At 53.5% G+C, this 16,417-nt stretch overlaps 1 protein-coding gene across 1 annotated transcript in view; it reads right to left on the minus strand.

Annotated features, from left to right (window-relative positions):
* Window positions 1–16,417, minus strand: part of PKD1 (polycystin 1, transient receptor potential channel interacting) — a gene marked incomplete at its 5' end in the record, with an annotated part of 57,232 nt that overhangs the window by 5,587 nt on the left and 35,228 nt on the right. Inside the window, 18 exons of the mRNA XM_035895950.1 lie at window positions 35–162; window positions 1,128–1,267; window positions 1,976–2,170; window positions 2,502–2,704; window positions 3,841–3,959; window positions 4,606–4,711; window positions 5,325–5,527; window positions 5,717–5,766; window positions 6,015–6,131; window positions 7,043–7,169; window positions 7,701–7,911; window positions 8,315–8,458; window positions 8,923–9,093; window positions 9,809–10,004; window positions 10,659–10,911; window positions 12,740–12,896; window positions 13,390–13,992; window positions 14,826–14,970. Of these exons, the coding sequence (XP_035751843.1) occupies window positions 35–162; window positions 1,128–1,267; window positions 1,976–2,170; window positions 2,502–2,704; window positions 3,841–3,959; window positions 4,606–4,711; window positions 5,325–5,527; window positions 5,717–5,766; window positions 6,015–6,131; window positions 7,043–7,169; window positions 7,701–7,911; window positions 8,315–8,458; window positions 8,923–9,093; window positions 9,809–10,004; window positions 10,659–10,911; window positions 12,740–12,896; window positions 13,390–13,992; window positions 14,826–14,970 (3,268 nt within the window). The remainder of the gene's footprint in view (window positions 1–34; window positions 163–1,127; window positions 1,268–1,975; window positions 2,171–2,501; window positions 2,705–3,840; window positions 3,960–4,605; window positions 4,712–5,324; window positions 5,528–5,716; window positions 5,767–6,014; window positions 6,132–7,042; window positions 7,170–7,700; window positions 7,912–8,314; window positions 8,459–8,922; window positions 9,094–9,808; window positions 10,005–10,658; window positions 10,912–12,739; window positions 12,897–13,389; window positions 13,993–14,825; window positions 14,971–16,417) is intronic.

Genomic DNA, 16,417 nt, shown 5'->3' on the forward strand with positions numbered 1-16,417 from the left:
GTGATGGCAGAGCCACGGGCCCTTGCCCACCTACCTTCCTGCAGCCTGAGCTGGCGCAGCCGGGCTGTCCCCAGCGTGGTGCTGTAGCTCTCCTGACCTGACCGGTTGTTGTAGAGGTATGGGAGGAAGACCTGCGACATCCAGACCCAGAACTGATCTGACCTGCAATGTGGAAAAGGCGTGAGAGGCGGCGGCTCCTGGGGCAGCTCTGCTATGGCAGTCTCTGCCCATCTCACCCGTGACCACCTGCGTTTATTTGACACACAAGACCAAGAGGCGACTGAATCCACTTGGTACCTGGATGAGGATCAGACCAGCAGGTCTGTGGCAACATGGTGGAAAAGAGATGATATTTAGGACCAGATTCTGCTCTGCTCCCCTCCTTTACACCATTTCCAGCCCAGAAACTCCACCAAGTTCACTGGTATCCCTCCCAATTCACACTTGGGGTAAACCAAAGTTTCTGTGACTGCATGGCATGGACGAGCCACGCCAATTTGCACAGAAGAATGGAGGGCTCTGTAGTGAGGTGGGTGCAAAGCAGCCGATAATCCCAGGCAGCCGTTCTGATGTCAGCCTGGGCTGCCGGAGCTTGCAGCGGTGTGGAAACTCAGCTGGGAAATTTTAATCTAGTTAAGCCATATGTGCAGAGCAAGGAAGGGAAGGACTCTGTATTTATATGAGATGGTATTTTTGGTTCTCGTGACCCTGTTTATGTCTAAAACTTACAGTTGTAAACTTTGGAGACAGAGCAAACTTGTGTCCTTTTAACCAGATACAGAAAGATAAACATCTGTAAACCACACAGTCCCACCCCACCAAGGAAATCATGCAAATTCAATGAAATTAAAGCTCCCGACACCCACAGGTCCCTCTGCTCCCCAGGGGAGAAGCAGAACCACAGGGACAAAAAGGGCCCTTCTCACTGCCATGCCGTGCTCGTGTGCAAGTGCTCAGCTCCACAGAGGCACCAGTGCTCCCATAGAACCAAGAACCTCTTACTGGAGTGACTGTGGAGCATGAGCCCAACAGCCAGCCCCAGCCTGCTCCCCACTGCAGCCCTACAGGGCTTCTCTGATATAAAGCAACATCTTGTTTCTCCCCATCCCCAGGGACTTCACAGTTACCTCTTGATGCGGAGGAATTCGTTGCTGCCCAACTGCTGCTTGATGGAGCTCTGCAAAAGGAAGGCCCTGCTGTTGCGGGAGGCATCTCCATAGTTGGTGAGCAGGATCACCAGCAAGAACATCATGTAGATGAGGAAATTCTGGCAAACAGAGAGCAGAAAGGGATTGCACCCAAACATGGGAGTGGTGTTGTTCCCAATCCTGCAGCAAATGGGTGCTTTCCACCGATTGCTGACTGCTGGGAAGCAGGATTGGGACCCAGAGCACGCTGTTCTTTCTTTTTCCATATGGGAAGTGGCTTAAAATGAAACCTAGAGCACAGGTTCATAACAATATTCTTTGTTTGGAATGGCCAGCCTGGCACCACGTTTCAGTTGATATGCACTGCACAAGCTCCCTGAACGAGCTCCCATACGCTGGCTGCTCAGCTTATATGATGGTTACTGGGTTTCCATCCTTTACAGCAAAATCACTCAGTTAAAAATAAACTCAACTCCATTAAAGCAGCTGTGTATTCCCAGCACAAGTGTGGAGGATTAGTACTGAATGAGCTACAAAGAGATCAAAACCTTGCCCGAGCCTCAAACACCTGAGTTATGGAGTCAAATGCCCCAGCCACTCCAGATCAACCCCCTAACAATTCTGCTTTCCAGCCACCTCAGAGCTTCATAGAAAAGATTAATGTCACCACCAGTCTTTTACAGATGGGGAAACTGAGGCAGAAACTGGACACATGGACCTACTAGCTCAGGAGATCGCAGCGGGATTGGGAGGACCTACATAAGGCGGTACCTCAGCTCCTGGAGTCAGCACTCCGCCTCTGCCCTAGGCATCGGGAGATGTCTTACCTTCAGCATCCTGTGCAGCAGTTTGACCTTCCGGGCCTCTTCCTTTGCCTGGAAAAGAGCAAACCCCTGTGGGGGTCGGACTTTGCTGATCTTCTCAGTAACATGGTCAACAAACGGATGCTCCACCAAGGTATCGTCTTCTTCTGGGTGCAAGCGCTTGGCAACCAGTGAGAAATAGAGGGCTTCCAGCAGAACCTGAGGAGACAAGCAGTGCCGTGAGCCTGTGGAGAGCACCATGCCGCCAGAACCACCGTGGGCAGCAGCTCCCGCGGGCCTTTCAGCGCAGGCAGCGAGCACACACAGCTGCTGAGTGCTCTCCCGGAGCAGCCAGATGACCTCTAAAACAAACTGTCCCCAGCTCTGCCTCTCCTCCTGCTGCTGGTGGGCACATCCTTGCCCTCCCACTGGGATACAAAGATGGGAGAGATGTTCAATCCACACGGTGTCCAGTATGACTTGATTAACATCTGGACAAGATGTTAATTACAGCTAATATGTGCTTATGTACTGCTCATGTTATCCTTACCTTCAGGGGCTCCCAGACCAAGAAGGATGCCAGAAAGCTGAATATCCCTGAGATGAGCCACATGAGGGCAACGCTGGAGGAAAAGCCCACCCCGATCCACACAGAGACCCCTGTGGAGGTGGCGAAGAGGAGGAGACTGATACCATGAGCCAGATAGGAGCACCAGGGTGGCAGCAAGCGCTTCCTGAATGTTTGGTCTGCAACTGGAGGGAGGAAAAACAGAACATAAATGTTACTGCAAAAGGGTCCCAATGGGCACAGGAAGGGCTGAGCACACCACTCATCCCAGTAGAGAGCTCGCCACCACTCTTGGGTGGGTCTGGAGGAATTATCCCAGACATCTCCCACTAAGCAGCAACACGGACAGCACACTGAAACACAGCCAGCCTCAGAAGAGCAGCCTCCCAAGCAGACCAACAGGGTGGGCAGGAGAAGGAGACGGGATCCTGATCTGGGCAGTGGGACAGGTTCCCTCTTTCTGTCAGAGCCCCAGGACACCGGGCATGTCCAGCCTGGCTAGAGGTGCTGCTATCCAACCCATGAAAAGCCACAGACTTGTTGCTCTGGCTGCTTTCAGACTGCCAAGCCACCCAGCCCTGGGGCTTGCTCGACACAGCTTCTTTCACCCACCCATGCAAATCAATGCCTGCATAAAGATACTACAACCATTCGTCAGCTGAGATGAAATGATGGATTTTAAGAGACCCAAGAGGACTGCTGCTGTGTCCAATTCTCCATGCTGCAGCCTGCCCCAGGGAGGCTGTGCCTCAGGAAGCCAAGAGCTCACGCTAAGAGAATTGATGCTGAGCTTCCCCGCAGGGCACCCAGGCACTTGTCACCTCCCGGACCTTGTGGGGCTGGCAGCTTGCTCCCTGCCCTGTGCAAGCCCAGCTGGCCAGCTGTCGTGTTGCACGACCCAGTAGGAAGCATCTCTTCTCTGCTTTGCTTTGTTTGTTGATTTGAACTTTTCCTTGGCGTTTGCCTCCTTTTCCCCCTCTGGTTATGCACAGAGACGCTCACTCTCTCATGCCGGGTGGATGAAGGGACTGACGGCTGCAGAGGGGTGCAGAGAGCAGAGTAACTGGGGAAGCAGTGAGCAGAGCTTCCCTAGAGAGCACAGCAGGGACTGTCACAGCACAAGTGGTGGCCCAGGGCTTACTGAGGTTCCAGCTCCAAGGGAAGCTGGCAAGAAATAGCAAATATATCCCAAGCAGGGGAGCAGCCTTTCTTAAGGCTCCTTTTCTGTTTACTGTGTCTCCCCAGGTGCTGCTGTGTGCGATGGCCCTTCTTCCTGCACGTCCCCACCCTCCTTGCCCTGATGCTGGCACAGCCCTGGTACCTGTCCATGTCGACTTGGCGGATCTGCTCACTTCCCTGGGAGGAGCTGCCAGGCTCTGGCCTTTGTCGTTCAGCTTCTGCATCATGACAGTCTCCACCTTCTCCCCGAACACGCTGGACCTGCCAAGGCAAAGGGGTGATATTGGTGAGCCATGCCGCTGCTGGCTCTGTCGTAAGCAGGCTGGCACCGAGGTGGGCTGAACTCCAGTGCCAACACCAGCGAGGCAGCCCCAGACCAGTTACAAGCACTTCTAGAGCAGCAGGCCCAGGCTCTCCATCTTGTGGAGGAGGGCTGAAAGTCCTTCCCCTCCCTTGATCTGCTGCTTTGAAGGGGCTACCCTGCAGTGAGCTGCCAGCCCGGCTGGGCGGTGGTCAGGGTCCCAAAGCAGGGTGCTCTGGGCATTGTAATGCAGCAGAGATTCAACCTCCCATCAGTGCCATGAGGCGAACCCACGTCCTGGCACTCTGTCAGCAATCCACAAAGCTCTGGAGACACATCTTCAGCTGGGGCTTTACGGGGATATTCCAGGTGGTTCCTGGAAGGGTGGCAGTGCCCTCCTGGAGCTCTGTCTGTGGGAGCTGCAGGAATCACGGCCAGCAAGAACACGGTGACTTGTGACAAGGCTGACCCAGGCTTTTGCAATGTCACGAAGCCCAGCTCAGCTCATTGGGTGCCACCTGCTGCTGCAGAGCTGGGTGGGAGGGCGAGGGACAGGAGGCACTGGCTCAGCTGCTGCCTGGGGGACTGTGCTCCCTGAATACTTACAGGCCTGAGATCAGATCTGTTTCAGCCCTCATGTACGGCCCTAGGTCCTGGGAGTGGGAGATGCCACTAGCTCCATCTGCCAGGATCTGCCGGATCAGATCCTCATCTGGGGAAAGAGAGAGCATGAACAGCATTGGCAGGAGCAGAGCACACGGTGCCACATCGGGGTGGTTCGTCACCACTCTGGCTCAACCACGTCTGCGGAGCTGGGGAGGAGGAGGGCCGGGGTGAGGTCCTTCTCCATGGGACTGCCCTCCCCTCCTCCCTGTCTTCTAGCTCCTGTCTATCCTCAGCTTGGCTATGGAGCCCAGCATGAAACTGCTGATACAGGAGGCCAAGTTCTCCTCCTTCCCCAGCCATTTAGAGAGTTCAGAGACACACTGTGGCCCTGCAACCAGTGAAGAAGTGCTGGCTGCTTGCAACGTTCCAATCCCATGGGAACACATCTCTCCTTGCTCCCAGTCTGCTGGCAGTGTGGTGACCACTCACTTCAGACTGACCCACATCAGGACTTCTGCTTTCCCAGACTGAAATCCCCATTAAAAAAACACAACCCTCCTCCTCTGCCCTTCAAATTGAAGCCAGTGGTGATGGCAGCAGGCTTGGCTGTTCTGCCTTCTCCAGAGCTGAGCCAGGGCTCCTAGGGACCAGGTTGCTCCTCCTGCACTTCCCCGGGTCACTCAAACCCTGGCACAGAGCAATGCTACCCACAGACCCACCTGAGGCAGAGAAATATCGAGGCTGTCCCTGGTGAACGCCAAGCGACAAGCTGTCCTCTTCAGGTGCCAATGGGGCCTCGAGTCCAAGGTGGCGGCTGGCCCGGCCTCTCTTCAGCTTCTGGATGGTGTTGCCCATGATGGAGGGGTCACTGAGGAGGTCTGGCCAGCTGAGCAGGGCCTCGCTGGAGGGCCACCGCACGAGGCTGCAGGAAAACAGAAAAGCAAAGGGTGCAATCAGGTGTGTGTGGGGAATGGGAAGCACAAGAAAAGCAACTGTGCTAGTGCCTAGAACTGTCTAGAAGGGGAACAGCTGTGGGAGCACAAACCCCAGTCCACCAAAACAGAAAACTACCCTAAACTCCTTCTTGGTCCATCCCTGGAAACCTGCTTACCTTTTGGAGTCCTCCAGGAACAGATCTGTTTTGGTTTGCTCAGAGAAGGCCTGTAGAGGAAGCGGAGACATTTCAGGCACATGACACTGGTTTGTGCCTGGTTAAAACAGCAGGTTGTTAACATCAGGGGTCACTGGCAGCCTGGGCTGCTATCAGCCTTGACTCCACACCTCCAGGAGCCAGAGGTGCTTGAGCACGTTAGTTCTCGCAGGGGCAGTTGTGGATGGGCATTGTGTCCGTGCCAGGGAGCACACAGACCCATGCAGCCTGCCCAGTTTTCAGGTGTGAAGCTGCTTACCTCTGCCCGGAGCCCAGGGAAGGCGGGGAAGGAGCTGTCGAGGATTGAGGAGTCCAGGTAGTTGTCGATCTCCAATGACTGCTGGTCTGAATGAGTCAGGGTGTGTTTGATGGAAACCTGCAGGAGATGGGAAGGCTTGAGCAGAAAAGGGAAAGATGGAGGTGACAACATCACGGTGGCTCAGAGCCCTGCTGCTCAGTGACTCCCATCAGCTCACTGCTCTGCTGGGAAGCTCCACGCTTGTGCAGGCTGGGCTGGGGGATCCCAAGCCTGCCCAGCAGGGCTATACAGACAGGCACATGCATGCCCTCCACTGCCTCCCAGGCATCTTGGGCATTTGAATCCATGTGTACCACAGCCCAGTGCCACCTAGGCTGTCCTAGGTACAAATTCCCAGGAAACCACCAGGAGGTTTGCAACCTCCTGCAAAGCAGGGAGTGCTTAGAGGAACAAGAAATATCAGACACATTTGCTGCTCATCAGTCATGAGCAGCTGGCTGCAGTACTTAATGGGGCTGCTAATTGTGTCTAACCAGTCATTAAATCCCCAGCTAATCCTTTCACAGCTGCCTCACCACAGCTCTGCTCAGACAGCTGAATTTGTACCCCGGGTAGGCCTTTCATTAGCAATGCTCCAGTGAGCATCTCTTAAGCTCCTGCCAATGCAGCAAAGGGTCATACCTTTAAACAGCATTTGGGTACCTATCGCATACCGAAATCAAGAGGGAATGAGTGCCTAAAGAGCTTTTAAAATCTGCCCGTTTGGTCTCTGCCTTTGCATCATCAGAACCCAGGCACTGATCTATCCCTCTAAGGGCAAGGGCTGCTCGCAGCTCAAGGGGGAGGCAGAGACTTGCGAAGGGCAAGGGCCTGGCCACAGTGCAGGGCAGCACTGAGGCGCAGCTGGGAAAAGTGCAGAGACCAGCTAGAGAAGTGATGTACCACAAAGGGCAGAATCTAGCCTCAGAGGGGCAAACCTGGTGCCATCACACCCGTCTGGGCAGCCCGCAGCTACTTTTCCTCATTACCTTGCCACGAGCCATCCGGAAGAGAAATAAAATGACCAGGTAGAGAGGGTAGACCACCACACTGGACACCAGACCAACAGCCACTGTGTCCACATTAACAGGGATCAGGTTGGAAACGGCCCCATGGCTGGAGAGAATCAAGAGAGATCAGAGACCGGCGTTAGCAGGAGCGCTCAGGGTTGCCAGCGAAGCAAGGAGCGAGACAAAATCGCACAACCTGGCGTTTCAGACGTGCAGAGAAAGAAATGAGCATGGGCTGTGTTAACGGATGACACAGCACAACCAGGTAAGGGGGAAAGCTGATCAGGTTGTCCTTGGTCATCCATCATCCATGTCCTGGTCCCAGATTCTTTGGAACGGGAAGACCAGACTCAAGGCCACGGGCTGCCCAGGGAAGGGGTCGAGTCCCCATCCCTGGGGGTATTTAAAAGCCGGGCAGATGAGGTGCTTAGGGCCAGGGTTTAGTGGTGGGATGGCAGGGTTAGGGGAACGGTTGGCCTTGGTGATCTTAAAGGGCTTTTCCAACTCAAATGATTCTGTGATTCTATGATGCTATTCCAAGCAGATGTAAGGTCTGTCCTGCCCTACGTGGTGGGAAGCGTAGGAAGGGCCCTGAGGAGGTAAGGGACTGGCCAAAGCACCAAGGGATGCAGCGCACCTGAGGTGTACGTTCCCCACCACACCGTACCACACAGCATTGGCACAGAGGAAGAGGAAGATGAGGAGGGAGCAGCAGGTGGCTCTCTGGACACGGGTGAAGCGGCTGCGAGGCGGACGGTCCCACATGGACAGCCAGACGTGCTTCTCAAAGAAACCTCGCTGCAACTCCGCTACGAAGATCCGGGAGAAGCTCCTCAGCTCTGTCTCACCTGAGCACAAGAAGAAAGAGGGTCTCAGGGCCAGCTGCACTGCAGAGGGGACCTGGCCGGGCCTGCCACGGTCCCTCCTTGCAGGCTGATATTCAAGGAGGTATCTACACTGCATCTATACAGTCCCTCCTGCACAGCTGCGTCCTCACCATGCCTTGTCCTATCTGCACTGCATCTATAAGGTCTCTCCTGCACAGCTGGGTCCTCGCCATGCCTTGTCCTCTAGCACAAAGGACCCAGCAGAGCACTTGGCTGCGCAAGGCATCAATGCAGCGAGGAAGAGCCAGCATGCAGGCTCTGTCGTCTCTCTGCAGTCTCCTGCTGTGGGCCCTTCCTCCATGCAATGAGAACTGCCATGCTGCTCAGCCATCCCAGCCCCATGCCCCAGGGGCCAAGCACTCACTGGCAGCATAAACCTCCTTCTCCACCATGCCATCGTTCTCTTCACTCTCCACCGAAAGCCAGTCATTCACCAGGAAGAAGTAGCTCTTGCTGCTCTGCAGGTCCCGGACTATGACATGCTGCAGGTACCAAGAGGGGCTGAGTCCTGAAAGTTAAAGAGATGAAGAACTGTGTTTTCATGGCAGACATTCCCTGCATGGACCAGCAGAGCCAAGAGGGCAACACAAGAGCCCCTCAGTGGGACAGCAGCAGTTACCCTGTGACACCACCTTCACCAGTGGGAATTGCACAGTCCCCAAGAGAAAGGCTTGGCACAGCCAGGTCACCTCCTAGGCTGTAGGGATGCTTTCAGACACTGTCACAGCACATTGCATCGTGTGCATACAGGATTACAGCTGACCAGCCTTCAGCCTTCCCCAGGATGGAGACTCCATGTCCCCCTGCCAGGCAATCCTCCCCCAAGCCAGCAGGTGACCATGGTCTCCCATCAGGGTTAATCCAGACTGTAGGTACTTCTCTCCTGGCCCAGGCACCAGGCAGAGCAAAGCCTGGTTCTGATCTGGGATGTGCAACGGCTGCCTCAGGCCCACACACCCGCTCACGTCTCACCTTTATTGTCATGCCAAATGCGGATGCGCCAGATGCTCCCCAGACTCCGCTCTGTTGCAATCTGAAACACATCGAGGCTGTTGCGGTGGAAAGCGTTTTCTCCATCCAGATGTCTGTGACCGCTTTTATTGTCTACGCCATACAGGGCAATCCCCACGTGGGCTGTGGTACCTGGCAGCATTAACAGAGCTCAGTTAGGGAGTGACATGGTGGCACCCCGTCCTTGCTTAGAGCTTCCACATCCCAACTGCCCCAATTTCAAAGTCCAGGATGATGTTTCTGGCAGCTCTAGCTACAAACCCAGCCCCGGATCAGAAAGCTAAGCTTTCTGCCTTATAGAATCATAGAATGTTTTGGGTTGGAAGGGACCTTTAGAGGTCATCCAGTCCAACCCCCCTGCAGGGAGCAGGGACACCTTTAACCAGATCAGCCTTCAGGCTGCTGGGAAAAATTCAGATGGCAGAACAAAGTGATGGATGCTGGAGGACAGCAAAATGGCCCATCTAAAGGGCCCACAAGACCTGGATGCTTCTGCAGGAGAGGGTCAGAAGTGAGGAACAATCTTGGTTGTTCCTGCAACCACAGTCCAGTCAGGGAAAGCAGGGTGGGGGATTTTTCTCTACTGGGTGGTTCCTTCCAGCAGCAGTCGCTTGCCCCACCCCAACAGCCAGCGGTGGGGCAGCATGCTCTCCTCCACAGCTCTTGACCTGCCCCATCATCACCCAAAAAAAGCTGTGAATGCTGTGGGAAGCCTTGAACTGACCGTCTGCTCAGTGCTGGGCCCTGCGGGGGAACATTTGGTGCACAATGTGCTGAGCTGAGATCTCTGGGGAACCACGCAGATGTCACCTTAGGAATCAAGCACAGGAGCAGACTATGGGCTCACCTGACCCTCTGCCCCAGCCGGTTTTCACCAGGATCTCGTATTTGTACAGCCCATTCTTGCCGCAGAAGGGAATCACCCCCACTCGGTTAATGTCAATCATGTCCAGCTTGTGCACAATCAGTGCAGCCACCGAGTAGGTCACAAAGCAGACAGCACATGTCAGCAGAACGATGTAGTTGAGACCCGGGCCTGGAGCCTGAAAGAAAAGAAGTCTGTTGCAAAGCACTCTCCTTCCCCAGGAGGACCATTCCCCCAGAGTCACGCTGCCTCCTTCCTGACTATAATCATCATTCACACTCATGATACCACATGCAAAGAAGAGACCTGTCCCTGCACAGCCCGTGTGCTCACAGCCCTGCAGAGCGACTGCAGCAGCCGGCTGAAGCTGCTGCAGCAGCTGCCGAGAGCTCTCTGCTCCCACTTAACGTCACACCGACAGCCAGAAAAAGCCCAAACGCCCCTGGGAGGCAGGGAGCAGCTGGCGGGTGCAAGCTCGCTGGGATAAAACAGTGCTGGGTGACAGCTGGGAGGAGCATTCGGCTCTCACTAAGAGGTGAACACACTGCGAGGTGTCCAGAATATAGAATAAAGCCATCTGCAAAGGTCTGTTTTTAGCAGCAGCAGCAACAAGCCAGGATTCATGATCAGAGGACACAGCCCCTCCGTGAGCTGTGCCTGTCTGCAGCTCCTGAAGGCTCGCAGGTACTTGTGCCGGTCTGCCAGCTGGGCACAGCTCAGTCAGAACCCAGCCTGAACGTGAAGCCGACAGGAGCCCAAGGCTTCCCTCTAGGCAACAGCAATCTGCTCAGTGCGTGGCAACGCTGCACAGCCCCTGCTGTGTTTTACTCACAGGAAAGATGAACTGGACCGAGTTTGGGGGGACAAACAGGCTGGCCCCAAAGGCAGTGAGGTGCTGGGTTAAGCACACAGCCTGGTCTGGCCTGGTCTCTTCCAGCGGGATGATGCCTTCTGTCTTCCACCGTTTCTCCTGCTCGCTGAAGTACTGGCAGAGGGAGGTGTACAACCCCAGAGTCACCTCCACCGGAGACCAGCTGAAATGGTTGGTGATGTTGAAGTAGTATTTCTGGACAGCATCATCCGTTCTGGAGAAGGGAAATACAGCAAGGAGCCGTTATTAACCCGCCTGCTGAAGGGACACAAACCCCCTTCTGATGGATGTGTGCCCATGGAAAGCATCCTGCTGCCAGGACAGGTAAGCACACAAGGAAGAGGAAAAGCCCAGTGAACGTGGTGTAATTTACACCACCCTTTGGCTGTGCAGAAACTCTGGGGTTCTGCAGGCCACCTGAATTCTTCTTTATCTTCATATTATTTCAGCACCTGTGGGACTACGTTGCACATCTCTTCTCTGTGCTGGCAGCCTTGCACGGCTCTCCCCCCCACCCCTCCCCGTGTCCCACTGACCCACACAACACTTCCATAGCAACCCTATGATTTTTGGCTGGGGGCAGATTAGCTCATTAGGATGATTAATCCCTCTTTGAGCATCCTGTTACCAAAAGCCATGGAAGCTGTTTCAACTTACACAGCAGTGGCTCCACTCTTGCCCCACCTACTCCCAAGCTGCCTATCGTTTCTTCCCAGATAATGCCTAGGAATGGCTCATAAACAACACGAGGCATGAACGCACACGCTCCTGGGCATGCAGCAAGTCAGCAACTGAAGTTACAATGCCTGCTCTGACAAAAAGAAGAGAGCTTTGCTGCAAAACCCAACATCACAACAGCAGGGCTTAAGGAGCCCTGGCACGCTCCAAGCAGCAGGGCGGATGGGAGCCCACGAGGGAACCTGCGTTCTCCTCCAGTCACATGTCGGAAAGATGAGCTCTGAGGACACAGATTCTGGGGGTGTTCAGCCTGGAGAAGAGGAGGCTGAGGGGAGCCCTTATTGCTCCCTACAACTGCCTGAGAGGAGGGGGGAGCTGGGGGGGTCGGTCTCTGCTCCCAGGGAATGGGCGATGGGATGAGGGGAAACTGTCTCAAGTTCTGCCAGGGCAGGTTTAGGTTGGACATTGGGAAAAATTGCTTCCCCACAAGGGCTGTCAAGCACTGGAAGGGGCTGCCCAGGGCAGGGGTCGAGTCCCCACCCCTGGGGGTATTTAAAAGCTGGGCAGCCGAGGTGCTTAGGGCCAGGGTTTAGTGGTGGGATGGCAGGGTTAGGGTAACGTTGGGCTTGGTGATCTTAAAGGGCTTTTCCAACTGCAATGATTCTGTGATTCTATTCTATGATTCTATGCTTTTGTGAAGGTTGCACTGCAGTTCAGGAATTAGGCTAACACATGGTGCTTTGCTCTGGGAAATGGTTTCATGAGTTGCATGGAGCAAGCCCTGAATCTGCAAAGGTCATCATGAGTCCCTCGCGGAAAGAGTCCTGGTAAAGATGGGATTGGGGAGTAAAGCTGGTAAAAACCCGATCCCTGGTAAAGCTCAGGGATCGGGATTGCACAGAGGATGGAAGTCTGGACAAACGACAAACAGTCTACAGTAGCTGGAGCAGAGGAAAGGGCAGCAGTGGGGGGAGACTCATCACCAGGAGAGGCCCTGGGTGAGGGTCATGATGCTCACAGGGAACATGACTTACAGCTCTAAAAAGGGGGAATCCTCCCTCACCTGTATCAGAAAGGCAAATCACAGAGCACTGAGCTGCTTTTGCACCAGCAGCAGCAGATGTCCAGGAAGGAGGGAGTGCCAGGGTAGAAGAGGTGCTGGTGCTGGGATGTAGGAATGGCTGTTTGCAGCTGCCTGCCCAGGAAAGCCATCTCCTCCAAGGACAGAGCACTGTGGAGAGCTGCAACAGCACCAGCCCCGCAAAGCAGCCTGGCATAAGCCATGGCAAGGCCCTGCGCATCCCTCACGTGCATCCACGGGACGGCCTGGGGGTGACAGAGTTTACAAGGGAGGTTTCTCTTACCTGGGTGAGGTGAAGAAGGTGTAGAGCTTGTGGTCACTTCCAGCCAGGGCATCCAGGCCGATTTTCTTAGAGGCACTGCAGTTGTGCTCATTGGGCTCTGGTTCGTGATGGAGATAAGCCATGATGAATGGCTCAGGCTCGCTTGCAATGTAGTGATCTGCGTGAGGAGGGGGAGAAAAAACAGAAAGTACTTTATAAACACCAGGGAGGGCTCGGCCACGAGCCTGCTGCCAGCAGTGGATGTTCAGGGAGGAGTATTAGGGGCACAGAAAGTAGGGAGAGATGCTTTTCCAGATTGCACTCTCTCAGCCTGCAGTTCAGAGGATCACTGAGCAAGAGACTCGGAATGCCATTGTACGTGACCAAGAGAGGCACTGGACGAACTCCCTCCTCTGCTACTGTGGCTCAATAGAAGGGCTGAGAAAAGCAAAAGGCTTCTCAGTGCATGAATCCACAAGGAAGGATTATGCTGGGGACGGGATAATGCCCAGAACCTCAACCATGCAGCGTGGAACTTGCTGCCTACACCTGAGATCCCCTCCCACACCAGTTTTCTCTTGACACAGCTCTCCTTTGCTGCAACACCCAGCCCTCCTCTCCCCCGGGAAGAAACAGCAAAGAACATGAAGAGTTGGATCTGTCTGCACTACCATTCAAGACTCTGTAAGTGAGCTGGAAGTGCAGTCCTGCTTCTCTGTTGTTGCTCTCCATAGTCACAATCAGGTTCACAGACGTTCTTGCCTCGACAACTTCAGTGCCAGCAGAGAGATTGTCAGCATCTGTGTTGTTTGACACCATTACGGTGATGGCTTTCTCTGAGTCCAGGCTCCCAATGGGGATCTGCACCCCGTTGTGCGTCTGAAACTCCATGGAGGCGACCTTTGTGGAGACGGTGTAGTTGCTGATGTAACCAAAAGGGAAAGGATTGGAGTCCACTTGGAACATGACTTGAATGACATCCGTCAGGTTGGAAAGGGTGGTGTTGAACGCCTGGGGGATGGAGAACTGGCAGTTTGGTGTGTTTTCGTAGCAAAGCAAGTTAAAGGGATCAGACCGCTTGCCTGTGGCCTTGATTTCTCCTCCCACCAGCTCAAGGGGCTCTTCATTCAGCACTCGAGACTTCATGAGGATACGCATCAGGCTGGAGGACAGGTTGTAGGCTTTGGGAGCTAGCAGCAAATTGTGGGAATCAGAAAGCAGTTCCTGGGGCTTGGATTCTTGTGAAACCGTATTGACAAGGTGAATTAGGTCACCTACCAGGAGAGAAATAAAGGTGCAAACAGAGGAAGTGGTAAATAGCCTAGGTAACACCTGACACCTTCCCAAAACAATCAGACAAGTCTTTCCTTACTGTCTTCCCACTGTAACTCTACACTGTGCACATGACCTTCTGCACTGGAAGTGTTCAGTAGCCCATAGCTAAAAATCAGCTGTCAGCAATTCCTGCAGACTCTCAGCTAATCTACAAAGTTTGGTGGTGAGTACTTAATCACAACAGGCTTTGTTTTCCTCCTGTGAAGTGACTAGAATGGGAGATTGGGAAACAGGGAGAGAATGGATAAAGCAAACATATGTTACTAAGTTTTTGCACTATAAAGTGCAGAATACTCAGAAATACATAACAAGGAGCACAAAGGAGGTGCCTCTGCTTCCTCCCAGGGTAACCAGGTGGGAATTTCCGCACGGTGTTCATGGGTGCCCTAGTGAAGCTTGGCAACCTCCTCAGGTTGCAAGCAGGAAGGCAAGCATCTGGAAGCTATAGCTGTTACTCATTGTTTACTAAAAAGACAATTCCCTGAAGTATTAGTGAGTTTATTAACAACTGTCACATTTAAATGTCTGCAGAGGCATCTGCCAAAGCCAGGCCAACCCTGGGAAAAGTGGAGGGAGAAGAAAGCATTGGGGTGCCATGCTCCAAATGTTAGATGCAATCTCCCCAACAGCTTGGAAAGGCATGAGCCAAACCCCTAATGGTACAGGAGAAAGCCTGCAAAATTTACTTCTGGCCAGCACCCTGCACAGGGAGACCTGTGCCCTCAGCAGCGCCCAGTCGAATGTCACTCGTTCCTCCAGAAACAAAACTGACCTGTGATGTTGAGGATGTTGTCGGCGATACCAGTTGGTGTCACAGTGCCCTGGGTTGTCTCCCCTTGCAGAATGGTCATCATGGTCTCCAGCTTGTTCAAGGTCCTTGTCAGGCATGACTTGCAAACCAGCTCCTTGCTCACCACCTGCGAAGGGAAACACAGTCTGATTCAGAAGGAACACCCCCAGGGAAAGACGAAGGCAGCTGTAGGCAAGTTCAGCTCGCTCAGTCCCGCAAAGACCTGAGCACATTTGTTCAAATGACGTTTGCAGCCTGAGAGTCGCCCCTGCTTTCCAGCCCCATGGAGGTGACTGCAGAGACTGTGTCTGCCCTGCTCACACCAAGAGATGCCAAGTACTTGGGTGTCTGCAAGCCTCTTCCATCCACCTCCCCTCATGTTACAACCTGCCAGTGTACAGGCATGCCGGGAGTCTGATGGAGGATGTGTTAGGGTTGGAAAGAGCAATAAGGGGCAGCATATTCACGTTCCCTGGAGTTCACTTGTAAGGACCAAGCACACCTCCTGCTGTTGCATCTCATGAGTACCCCTTTAGGGCCACACACCATTCCTACAGAAATCAACCAGAAGGAGATGGATAGGATTCCTCCATCCGCACCGCGATCTTCAATGGAAGCAAGGCTTAGCCCTAACTGAATCCATTTCAGTGTCCAAATACTCCTGAAAGCTGTGGGAGGGATCCTGCCACTCAGGCGTGATGGATGTCCTTCCCTCTGCTCCCAGATGTGTCCAAGAAACAGAATGTTCTAGCCATGGCCTGGAGCTCCCCGCACTCTCGAGGGCTAGATGGGAGGGACTGAGGCAACACATGGAAGCTGTTACCACAACCCTGTTCCTAGCTCTTATTCATCTTTTTTTCTTTTAATCATCATAGGATTCAGACGTGATTCACCATATGTTTTAGTGAAGAATCAAAACAGCATCTGCAGGTCTAGAATTCCCCTTCTTCTGCTTTCATTTGTAAGCTATGAGAAACGAGGGCATACTGTGAAAATTGGGAGCCCACAAGGTATGGTCAGGCATCAAGGAGGTGGGGAAAAAAAAGAGTTATGGGGAGGAACCACCCAAGGAAGGAGAATCTACAAAGAAAGACCGAGATTCTTTTTTTCCCCTCCAGGAACAATTCATTCTGATTTTTCCTCTCCCCTGTAGGTAAAATCAAAAAAGTATCAGCACTGATTGACACTTCTATAGGAAAGGAAATGTGTGAACTCTGCGCTAGTCTCAACCACTTGGGAAATTCTAGATTACTGTTTTTCTAAGGTTTTCATTCCAATCCAGAGCACAAAACTAATCCTGGAATGTCAGCTTTTCCCATGGAACAAAAATTCTATTTCTAGACTGCAGCTTCCACAGAGAGATCAAGTCGCAAGGCAAGAGCACATGGGAGAGACAGAAACAAAGCAACCCGGCATCAGGATGGGATGTGCCGGGCCCCAAATCCCTGAACAAAGATGGACAGAAAGAAGCGATTTTTAAGGTTTGCAGACTTTGAAGCAGAGAAAGGAGCAGCAGAATAGGGACTCTGTGGGTGGGATGTGGTAGCCTGTCCATCATTTCCGTGACAGCCTCT

This window comes from Egretta garzetta, unplaced genomic scaffold (assembly GCF_000687185.1).
Source record: "Egretta garzetta isolate BGI_Z169 unplaced genomic scaffold, ASM68718v1 scaffold426, whole genome shotgun sequence".
Classification (NCBI taxonomy): Eukaryota; Metazoa; Chordata; class Aves; order Pelecaniformes; family Ardeidae; genus Egretta; species Egretta garzetta.